This window comes from Mollisia scopiformis (assembly GCF_001500285.1).
Source record: "Mollisia scopiformis unplaced genomic scaffold LY89scaffold_17, whole genome shotgun sequence".
In the NCBI taxonomy this organism is placed as follows: domain Eukaryota; kingdom Fungi; phylum Ascomycota; class Leotiomycetes; order Helotiales; family Mollisiaceae; genus Mollisia; species Mollisia scopiformis.
In genome coordinates this window covers 718,805-730,034 of record NW_017263597.1, presented here as the reverse complement: position 1 = coordinate 730,034, position 11,230 = coordinate 718,805, and the positions used below count along the sequence as shown (strand labels likewise).

General features: G+C 47.8%; 5 protein-coding genes across 5 annotated transcripts; 3 read left to right on the top strand and 2 right to left on the bottom strand.

The window, feature by feature from the left end:
* The first annotated feature begins 235 nt into the window (after window positions 1-235).
* Window positions 236-1,692, top strand: LY89DRAFT_650170 (uncharacterized protein). Its single transcript, XM_018212095.1, has 3 exons — window positions 236-625; window positions 688-967; window positions 1,068-1,692. The coding sequence occupies exons 1-3, from the start codon at window positions 498-500 to the stop codon at window positions 1,212-1,214; spliced, it is 555 nt and encodes a 184-aa protein (XP_018068743.1). The 5' UTR covers window positions 236-497; the 3' UTR covers window positions 1,215-1,692.
* On the bottom strand, window positions 1,331-2,017 carry LY89DRAFT_671742 (DUF718-domain-containing protein; the record flags this gene model as incomplete). Its single annotated transcript, XM_018213236.1, has 3 exons — window positions 1,331-1,479; window positions 1,615-1,692; window positions 1,801-2,017. The coding sequence occupies 3 exons, from the start codon at window positions 2,015-2,017 to the stop codon at window positions 1,331-1,333; spliced, it is 444 nt and encodes a 147-aa protein (XP_018068742.1).
* Window positions 2,018-2,781: 764 nt separating this feature from the next.
* Window positions 2,782-5,220, bottom strand: LY89DRAFT_686860 (putative GCR1-dependent translation factor 1). Its single transcript, XM_018215380.1, has 3 exons — window positions 4,160-5,220; window positions 3,208-4,111; window positions 2,782-3,155 (listed from the first exon to the last, which is right to left on the bottom strand). Exons 1-3 carry the CDS (start codon window positions 4,808-4,810, stop codon window positions 3,082-3,084), a joined length of 1,629 nt encoding a protein of 542 aa, XP_018068741.1. The 5' UTR covers window positions 4,811-5,220; the 3' UTR covers window positions 2,782-3,081.
* Window positions 5,221-5,424: 204 nt separating this feature from the next.
* LY89DRAFT_784339 (uncharacterized protein) lies at window positions 5,425-8,421 on the top strand. The gene is made up of 4 exons (XM_018222778.1): window positions 5,425-5,793; window positions 5,845-6,943; window positions 7,027-8,076; window positions 8,126-8,421. The coding sequence occupies exons 1-4, from the start codon at window positions 5,499-5,501 to the stop codon at window positions 8,229-8,231; spliced, it is 2,550 nt and encodes an 849-aa protein (XP_018068740.1). The 5' UTR covers window positions 5,425-5,498; the 3' UTR covers window positions 8,232-8,421.
* A 1,024-nt stretch (window positions 8,422-9,445) lies between these two features.
* Window positions 9,446-10,514, top strand: LY89DRAFT_708740 (uncharacterized protein; the record flags this gene model as incomplete). The annotated part of the gene is made up of 2 exons (XM_018217705.1): window positions 9,446-9,560; window positions 9,613-10,514. 2 exons carry the CDS (start codon window positions 9,446-9,448, stop codon window positions 10,512-10,514), a joined length of 1,017 nt encoding a protein of 338 aa, XP_018068739.1.
* Between the last annotated feature and the right edge of the window lie 716 nt (window positions 10,515-11,230).

Here is an 11,230-nt window from a genome sequence, read left to right as displayed (position 1 = left end):
TCTTATCGAGGGGCGTGTTTATGGCATCCAAGATAAAGTTCTTGGGAATGTGCCTTCTGTTTCGGCTCTTCGGCTCCCCGGCTGCAATTGCCAGACATGTCTTGTCCGGGGAAGGGTGGGTCAGAACCCCAACTCAACTCCGGGCAGTGAGGCTGAATGCCTCTCGCCACGGGCGCTCAAGAGAATATTTGATCGCAGAGAGATGCAGGAAATAATCAAATGAGACTGAGTAAGAAAAGCAACACGGTGGAGCATTGGCACACGTAGACGCCCAAAAATTGTCTCGTGGTTGAACATCTTACAGAAATTCTCATCATCTGATCTCGGATTTCATGGAAGTTGAAGACACCTGCAGCCACGCAGATCCCAGGCTGGGCACAAGGGTTCTGCCGTGATTCAATCCCAGCCAGGTCAATGTCCGACAAGCTGTTGGACATGAAGAAACGAAACCTCCACACCTTCAATATCTTCACCGTTGGCATTCGAAACATATCACAATGATCACAAGACCTGTATTACGGGTCTATAAATTGTCATCCGGGGTCAAATGCTCGGTGACTATTCCGATTCGTCGAGACTTCTCGACCTCCAAGGCGCAAGCCGCCAAAAATTGCATCTATGCCCCGTGAGTTCTCCAGCTGCAATGAAGCATGTGCTACCTCATGCCGGACGTCTAACGAGTTATAGTGTACGCCGTCCTGACGAATTCCAATCATACCTACTCCTCTCCACTTCTTCTCGGATTCCTCTCCTGACATTCTGGACGGCCAGCTATTGCAATACCTGCAGGGCTGTCTCCCCTATCCTCAATGAGCTTATAAAATCGGGAATTGGCGAGGAGGAGGGTGGGGTATCATTCTGCGAAATAGAATACGACTCTCCGGATATCATGAATGATGGTTTGGGAATGACTTATATGATCACTAGCATGCCTACTTTGCTGAGCTTTGATCGTGGAGAAGCACAGGTAAAACACCCTAAGCTAGAGCTCCCCAAAATCCCCAAGTCTCCCGAACATCTGCGAAGTTGCGGGAAAGATATGCAAATGCTTACTTCTCTATCATTAGACTGGCACAAAAGTCACAGACCCGAAGCAGATGAAAAACAAAGAATGGTTGAAGGAATGGATACGAAACGAAGCCAGACGGCAGGGTAGCGGAGGTGCAGGTTTAGGGACATTTGGATTTGGAGGCTTGTTCGGGAAATCCAAATAGGTGCATTTCTAGCATTTATTCGTTTCTCATGTCCTCGTGAAGCCTGGCATAACCACCTGCTGTTGAAACCGACCGCCCGCCCAAAATACAGTATGTTCCCTGGGATCTACAGCTCTTCACGGGCAGTAGAACACTTCCTGCACGCCTTTCCACCATGCTGGCTCGCCGTCGTGGCTGGATTTTGCACCGGGAACCATGCTTTCCTGCATCTCATCGGTCATTCTCCACCATTCTTGAACTTTTGGGTTGTCCCTCATCTTTTCCACTGCGAATAACGAATCAGTATCCACAGTATCCACTCTTGAGAGGGTTGAAGAAAGGAAGGCATGGAAATATTCTCTTGAAAACATGAAAAAGACTCAAAAAGGCAGTAGGAAGGCTGAGAAGGTAGGTTGCTTACTATCTCCTGCATAATTGTACCCAACATATTTGAAAGACGCAAAAAGAATACTGGTTTCTGGGTCATGGAAAATAGAGTCTGCAGAACAAGCACATTAGCACGGAGTCTCGGAAATAAAGCACAAATAATAAAATCACCAATGTACAACAGATCCCAAAAAAAATACGAAAGGAAAAGACGGCTCACAATCCTCAATGTTACACTCCTTAATCTGCTTCAACACCTCAGGCCAAACCTTAGCATGACACTCCTTATACTCCTCCACACGCTCCGGCTTCAGCTTAACAATCTGCGCAATCCGCTTCCCCTGATTCTTCAACCTGTAGTTCGGCTTCGACACTGACGGGATCTTCGTCTGGGTTGGAGAAGCCGGAGGGCTTGAGGAAGAGGTGCCTTTCCACATCGCGTTGCTCTTTGGATCCCAACGATATATAAAACCTAACAAATGAACCGACAATCAAGTAGACACGAAGATGCCCGTTTCAAAACCGATCCGTGCAATGGTGGTCGTTGTGTAGCTATTCGCACCGCGCACGTACGTAGGTGGATTTGATTATCGATCGAGGGGGACTGCGGGCTGCGGGGTTTCTCTTCCTCTCGTGCAACACAACAAAGCAATGACCTGAAACTCTCCTCTGGAAAAATAACCAAGTAACAAAACGCTCTCCTAACACGATCTGAAGCAGCAGCAGCAGGACTTAATCGTGAAAGTTTGCTGATAGTTTCTCTCTCTTGTTCTGCATGGAGATTTCTAAGCTCTACCTAGCTTGAATCGACATGCCCCGCGCTATCGGTTGCTTTTGCTGGGCGCCAGGCTGTGATTACTGGTTCTGATTTATCCGGGCGCACGTCACTTTCTCTGGCTTGTGGACGGTGGCCGCTGCCAGTGCGCGAGATCTCCGGAGAGGTGCGCTTGGAGGAGGGTCCGAAGAGAGTTCGCCCGGCTAATTCTCATGACTGTTGCTTTCCATGGCTAATTTCTTTTTCTGTCGACCTCGGAAATACTTTACGGCTATATGGAGGACATTGCGCAAAACTTTACTATATAGAAAGACAAAGTGAGTAGTGGCCAGTGCAGATGATTGGGCGCTCAACAATCTGCACTTGGAATGTCCCACTTTTAAATAGCAGTCTGAACAAGAAACAAGAGATCATGTATTGGATTAGCAGGAAAGAATTCTTTTATTTATCGGTACTGCTTTACCACGCTTAGACAGAATAACAAACGCCGATGTTATGCTCCCATCCACGAGTATGTTGAAAAAGACCTAACAGCTTGATCCTAGCTGCCCAACACCCCGGAGATAACATACACCCAGTCCTTCAGGTATGGAGTTGGACTTCCGCTTGCACCGGTACCCAACTGTACCCTCACAAGGATATACGGAAATGGACATAATTAGAGAAAAGGAATGTCCGTCTCGGGACGGCTTCTATGTAATGATACAATAATAAACAAGTTGTCGTTCAAGCCGAGTACAGGGCCTCGATCAAATAGATGACGCCGAAGACTAAGAATGCTATCGCACCTCCTAAAGTGACTAGAATATGTTAATGATCGATCTTCGTGTGACAATGGTAGAAACAACATACCGACTCTCAGGCTCACTTTCCCAGCAATAGCACGACCGCCAATGACTGCAACACCAGTACAAGCACAATGACCAAGTATCGCACCACCAGTTACCCACCAATAGTCTTGACCAGCTGCCATAGCAATAGTAGCAATCTGACTTCTATCTCCCCACTCGCCCAAAAAGGTCATGACAAAAGTTTGGACCCAAGCCGGGCTTAGAAGAAGTCCAAGTAGATTGCTAAGCCCCGCGAGGAAGCTCTTGAAAGATGAGCCTGATGGGGCTGGCGATCTATCAGGGGATTCTGATGGACTGCGAGGAGGTGATGGTAAACGAGACCCTGATCTCGACTTCCTTGTCCCTCTGCTTCCCAAACCCATTTCGAGAGCATATGGCGAGATAGACGACCGTCGTCGTCCTTGCTGTCGCGCTTGGTGTTCTTTCTCCTCTAATTCCATTTCTACTTCTTTCATTTCGGCACCAACCCCTTCATCTGGACTCATTGCCAGCCCTTCCTTCAACATGCGTCCACCAAATATTAAGAACAGAGCTGCTGCAAGGTAATTTGTGAAGCGCTTGGGGATCAGGGTTGGCACTGCATGTCCGAGAACTGCAGATAAAACCGTCATAGTGATTAAAGCAGAAAAGGCTGCGGAGAAGACCAGAAGTCGATCATGCTTCATTGCCATGAGAGCTGCAATGAGGAAAGTCTTGTCGCCAATTTCTGAAAATAGAATCATTGTAAGTGATAGCACGAAGGAGTGAAGGGGTTGGATAAGCCCTTCGCCGGCGTCATCTTCTGGAAGGTCATATTTGGCGGAATCTTTCGAGCCGGGCTTCGCAATATCTAAGTGGTCCTTGTTGGCAGAATCTGGGAGAGGATGCGGGAGATTATTGGGTTTATTTGGAAGGTCATTCGGTTTCTGTCTTGATCAGCAAGTTTCCAGAGCGCTATTATTCTCTGCTCATACCTCGAGTCCACCAAGCCCTTCTCCGGAATCGTCGTCGTAGGAATCTGCATCCTTCGTAGTCTTCTCACCCTTTTCACTTTTGATCTTGGTTTGTTCGCTGTGAGGCAACGGAGGTGCTTCTTTGGGTGAATCTGGCTTCTTTTCCAGTTTCTCTCCAGTCTGTCCCTCTTGTGCTTTGCGTGCCTTATCTTTCTCACTGACTCCACCCTCGGTCCCAGTTGTTCCTTCTTTGGGTAATTGTCTATGCGGATCATCCATTACGCCATCGTTGACAGCTGGTATCTTTTCTCCATCCGGCGTGACCATCTTGGAAGTATCCGTCTTCGTTGTAACCAATTCACCATCTTCTGATTTCGACTTCTTGGAATCTTTCTTGGTATCTTTCGAGTCCTTCTCCGAGCCAACCCAAGGACCTGCATGCGGTTTCCCATCTTTGCCATCAACAGGTGCATCTTTTGTCCCTATATCAAGCTTCGACTTTGCAGCTAGGTCGACCACCGGTGAAGGGTGAGGATCTATCCTCGCATCTCGAGGTTGTGTATTCTTGCTCAGTGTTGATTGTATATTGTCTTGGGCAGCGGCCGAAAGAGCTGTCGCCAACGATGGCAGAAGGAGGAGAAGAAGCGGAGCTGGACGCCTTCGGAACTTCATTATGAAATATGAATATGGCTGTGATTCTCGAGCAGCAGCGCGCGATGAGTCGCTCCTGAGGAAGAAATCTGCTTCAGCGGATGAGGTAATGGCGACTCTTATGACGTGGCTCCTTCAGATTCTTTCGAAACAAAAATGCTCAGGCTATCAGGAGTTGAAAAAGGAGTGTAAAGAAGGTGACAATGCGAAGATGGTAATTGGGAGTAATGATCGAATCAGTTTTTATGGAATTGGAATTGCTCCCAGAAGGGGTGAAGCCCAGAGCACTGGAACTGGGTTTCTCCCTCTCGCTACGGCGGTCCAATTTTTAGCTCAGATGCAGTTACAAGGGGGCTATTTATTCCTGGTAAAGGGGTTTGAAGAGTGACTGGTCTAGAAGACGCGAATACAAGCATAGTGGGATAAATTGGGGCACGGCGAGACTCATATCGTTGAAATTCATTACCGTTGAACAGATTTCATGTGCACAAGTGATTGCACTGCTTCTACCTAGGTACCTGGTACAGCTTCTCTCCACAGCGTCTAAATTTGGTAGCGCCGCTAATATGGTCACGTGCTGTGGAGTACTGCGCTTACCCATTTTGGTCTCCACAACAAAGGCATCGCGTTTCATCGATTGCAATATCTAATCGCGCGCATTTGTCGAGACAAACCCCATTGAGAAAGGCCCAGCTTGTCAAAATACACAATGCCTCCTAAAGGAAGTGGACGAACGACTGCGAGATCTGGCGCAGCCAGAAATCAAGCATCATCACCTCCCAAGTCCCGCAGTCGCGACACAGAAAGTGCGGGACCACTCACCAGATCCACACGAAGTCGAAGCGTAGAAGTCCGAGGTCAGAATCCCGGCGCAACAACGATAAAGAGAGAGACAAGAGGCTCTCGTGAAGGAACTGCGGATAGCGTAGGAAGCAACGCCAGCATCGCATCTGGTCGAGGTGGTCGTACCAGACAAGCTACTCGAACAGCTGCTATTGAACGAGGTAATATTTCAGTACTCTAGAGCTGAAGACCTGAGTTGACTTATTCATCAGATCTTTCCATCGTTGCAGAAGATAGAGAATCAGAGGAAAGTGACGAAGTCGATGACAACGACGTACAGGGCCATCCTTCTCCAGGAGCAGCATCGCAGATGTCTGGAACAACGGCTGTGACAACACATTCACAGTCACAAATCGCTATGATAGATCCGATTGTCTCGGAGGCGCTGGTTGATCTTTTTGTTCGGTCCGAGAATATCATAGACCTACTAATACCTTCAAATCTCACGGAAGAAGGGGTTGAAGAAATTGTCAAAGAACTTCACACTCTGAAATCAGACAGAGCGAAACGACTCAAGCTACGCGAGCAAGATTTTGACGCGACGAGAGCGAACTTTGGCAGCGATGACTTCATTAACAGGAGCTTCTTGCTCAGAAGGCTTTTGGGCAGTGATGAGCCTGGTCCAGGAAACTTTCGCCCCGATGCTATTGTCTACACAGCCAACCTGGCGACTTTAGTCAAAACATTTATGGTTGCTCAACAGAAAAGCTCAAAGACCGTCAGAAGTCTGCTGAGTTTTGAAAGTTGGTTCTCTGACTTATTCGTTTACAAGTTCGACGAAGAGACTGAATACGGCGGAAGCAGATTGCTCGACGAGAGCTTTCAACTCTTGCTGGAAGTCCGGACACAATTTGTAATTATTGATCTTCAAGCGAAAAAGGATCAAGATGCCTTTGATCCGGACTTCATCCTCGCCTCTGCCTTCTACGCACAACCAGCACAGCGAGAGGAAACCCTGAACCAGTTTGACGATATCACTACTAATGGGACTGTGAAAGGCTTTTCTCGTGGTCCACCGATATCCGAAGAGCAGAAAGGACTCGTATATAACCGAGTTAGCGACATCAGAGAGTTCTTTCGTCAGAATGAGCAAGCTATCGAAGACGGTGATGTGGTTGACTTTGATCAGCTAGAGAGAACTTTTAGATGGTTCACATTTCTCACTGATCTGGCTCAATGGGTTCGATCCCGCTTTCAGGAACTTTCGGATAACGTGAAGGACCAAGGAGGTGCCACCAATATCATGGTGGATTTGCTTGGAGTCATGAAGGAAAGTTTTGAAAGTCAATCCGAAGTGAGCGCTGAGCAGAAGTAAGTCTCTTTTCTCGTTGCTCGTTGCTCAGCTATAATTCGGTGAAGACTTCTTTGGGATCACATTGGCTGATTGCAAGAAGTGTCGATAGTACTGCCCTGTTGCTGGCAAACATGAAAAGATCAGGCGGGTTGACCTCATCAGCCCCATCAAGAGATGCATTTGCACCATCCTCCTCAATCCCGAAGCAGCCCACAGCTCAAGCTCGTCCCCCATCTGAAAATCCTGCTGACTTGGATGATGGCGGCGATCAAGGGATGCCGGATCCGGTACATCAACGTTCAGTCCCCGAATATGCAGAAACCTGGCGGCGGCATACGAATGAGAAAAATAAGGAGAATCTCGAGGCAGGGAAAATGCCTAAGAGGACTCTTTTGGACGCTCAGCCCAATGCTCAAAGAATTATATTTGACAGTCAAAGTGATATGCCGGACGTATCTTCGAAACGACGTCGCACTCCAGTCGAAGAAGAGGAGGAGGAGGAGGAAGAAGAGGAAGAATTCGAGGAAGATCAGAGGATATCTAACCCTCAGCGTAGAATCAATACCCAGACAAAGCGCCGCCCAACCCTTCCTGCTCCAGAAAGCTCTAGTCCCTCGAAAAGAAGGCGAATCGATGCAGCGGCCAACCAGCACGCAGAAGGAAGTGGTGGCGCACGTCGGAGACAAGAACCTGCTGAATCCAGCCGAGCCCCCGATGTCAGAAAGCCTACTGTCAATGCGCTCCCTCGACCATCCAGTTCAAGGCAAGTAAGGGTCAGCGATGATGAAGATGACCCACCGAGGTCAAGTTTTCCTCGAAGGACAGCACGGAATGATACCGCTCGGTCAGCTAGTGATAGGATGAATGTAGACGACGATGAAGAAGACGTCGATGCGCCAAATCCAACTCAAGTTTCTGTCGTTGCTCGGGAAGAAACAGCCCGAAGTACGGCACGACGCAAAGTTGCCATGAAAGAGTCCAGCAAAAGACGCACACCGTGGTCAGAAGCTGACGCTCAATTACTCGTGGACTGCATTGAAGAGTATGGATGTGGTTGGTCCACTATTAGCAAGGTTGAGGGCTGGGAATTTCACCGCGATCAAGTCGCCCTGAAAGATAAGGCTCGCAATTTGAAAGTCCTTTACCTAAAGTATGTATTGAAGTCAAGTCATGTTTGTGTAGTACTAACATCGATTCAGGTCCCGCGTCCCTCTACCGAAGAACTTTGACTTTGTCCGTCTAGGAAGGAAAGAAATCCTTGCTGTACAAGCAGTCATACCTGAATATCAACCCGAACCTTGGTGACTTTGATGTCAGATGGCTCCTTATGGACTGCTGGTGGCTGTTTTACATTTTCTTACCTTATACCCATACAGCTATTTTTTTGGTCGGCGTTCAGGTCATTGGACCTTGGTCCTCTGCTTATGAAGGTCTTGCTGTATTAGAAAGGCAACACTGTGCGATGAGTTTCAATGAAATCGCATTTCGATTCGTGCATCATATTCTCCAAGTTGCCTAAGTCTAGTTGCAGTGATAGAATTCTAGAAATTACAGTATTGGCTAATGTGATCTCAATAGCCTCTACTCCAGTCTATATATCTTATCGGAGTTAGAATTCTCCCACCAGCCAAGCTAGCTTTCTTTAAATTATTGTATCATCAACAATGTAAAGCTTATAGTAGACCATGGTCTCTCTAGCTCTCTGCCAGCTGTACGAAGTACTTACTAAACAGATGTCCCGCTTAGAAAACGATTCTATTCTAGAAGCTATGAAGACATCGGAAATACACAGTCACACGTCTATTGTACATGTGTAACATCAAGCGATTGCTTCTGCTGTGTAACTGCGCACGTTGCTGCATCGTACCTCACGGGAAAGCCGTCTTCCCGTCGTGGAACTCGTCTAAATAATTCCCAGCCAATCAGCATCGCAAACGTACTGTCGCAGTAAAATAAGGTTTGTCGCGCTAAATGGGAGCTTGACATCGTCATAGGACCAAAAGGGTCCGGGTCTTGTTTTGCATCCATTGATGGAGCTGTGCGCCTCCACGTTCCAAATTGTATCTTGGAAATGTCCCTTCGTGCAGGTAGCAGCTGAACATCTCTCAGAACTCCATGCACGAGCTGGCTCTGCATGATCTCCGATTCCTAGCCTCCGCTCCTACATTAAGTCCCTGCATCTCCTCTCTTCGAGCTATCCAAGCATCCCGGCCGATCCTTGGAGAACCCTGGCTTCAGGGTCCTATTCGCAGCCGTGTCGAGGACCCAAGATTAATGCTCGATATATTCACGTTGAATTGAACCGCCTTCTTGGCATTCTTAATTGAATGGACAAGAACAAGATGGCAATGAACGGGATGGAGAAGATGGACGAATTGGAGAAGGGGCAGCTTCTACCGGTCCAGGAGTCGAGAGATATGCCAAGAGAAGAGAGGGAGGCGAATTCGAGGATATACTATAAGGTCTGCCGCCATAACTCTACCTTTCTTAAGCATTGAGCTCAAGAATTTTTCTAGATCATGCTCGCCGTCGCTGTGTTCATTCTGGTCTGGCATAACCGCCTCTTCACTTGTGCCAGACCTACCAATTACGCACGTCAAGTCGCAGGAGTTCCTCGGTATGTGCTAGATTACGGTAAGTACAACTATCCTATAGTCTGCAAGTAGTTTGCTAATAGATATCGTAGCCCCTCTAGTTTATCTCGACACAAGAGAAGAATTCTTCCCTTCCGACATGTATGCCCAAATCACGAACACCCATCCTGAAATCAACCTCACGACCATCGATAATCCTCCTGAACCTCTTACCCTTTCCAACCTCCACAAGTTAAATCGATATGGCCGTAATGGCAGAAACGTCTACCTCACATCCAACATCCCCGTCACCTCTGGCCCCAAATGGCTCACAGGAATAGTCCCCGATTCAACCGGCAAAACAAACAACGCCGTCAGCGCCGCAATAATTATCAACGACCACGGCTCCGGCCTCGTCGACGTCTTCTACACGTACTTCTACGCCTACAATCAAGGTAACACCGTTCTCTTCCAAGAACTCGGTGATCACATTGGCGATTGGGAACACAACATGATTCGTTTCGAGAGCGGCAAGCCGCTAGCTATCTGGTACAGCCAGCACGGCAATGGCCAGGCATTCACGTACAACGCCGCCGAGAAAATCGGCGTTCGTCCCATTTCTTACTCTGCGCGGGGCAGTCACGCGAATTATGCAATAGCAGGCACACATGACCACACAATTCCAGACCTCAATCTGCCCGCTGGCTTGATCCAAGATTATACCAGCAAAGGCATGCTCTGGGACCCGACTCTCAACTCCTATTTCTACAACTACCTCGTAAACACAACCTCCTTCACCTCCATCAACGACAGCCCTGTCGGCGCGATGCTGTTCAAGGGTAAATGGGGCGATCAACAGTATCCGGAAGAAGACCCGCAACAACCGCCTCCGTTCTTTGGCTTCTGGAAGTATGTCAGTGGACCGACGGGGCCGTGGGACAAGCAGTTGAACCGCACGAAGATATGTCCTGAGAATGGGCTCCTTTGTATTATTAGGGATGAGTTGGGGCCTTAGATTGTAAAGATTTGGAGGGGTATATATTTCTTTCCGGCGTTTGGGTTGGATCGGACTGGTTGGGGCTTGGGTGGCATATATATGATACCACGGGATTTGGTTGGGTTGGGTTGGTAGATAGACTGGATACTATAGCTTGAGTAATGAATGAAAGTTCAGATTTTGCGTCCTTCCCTATTCTTGAGATTGCCCTTGAAATAGCTCGCTTGTTTGTGAAGGAAGTAAATCGAAGGGGGTCTTCCTTCCTCGAATAGAAACATACTATTTGTGACTAGCACTCTGAACATGGAATCTGGTGTTCGGGTGAGCATTATTCTTATATGCAATAGAGCACCGACTGTTTGTCTGGCAAGTATTCCTTCATGAGGACAAATCTTCTGGTCATTCGTTATATCAATGTCAATCCCGTCCTCGAATTTCAAGTCTCAATCAATTTACCTTGACTTTCCAAAATGATAATCCTCAAGTGAGGCGTTGATTATGCACTCCGCGCCCACTGCGCAGATTGCGCGAATGGCGCGATTTGCGCATATCGCGCTGCCAGCGCATGCATCCAGAACGACGAATGTATCAGAACAAAGTTTGAAAGCTTAGTGTACATTCATTGTCAAGTGTTGTTTGCCCACTTTGGACTTGCTTTGCTCCTGATGGGAAGGAGACGTTAATAAGATCAACCAGATTAATAGTAACGCATATATTGCATAGACCAGATTTCA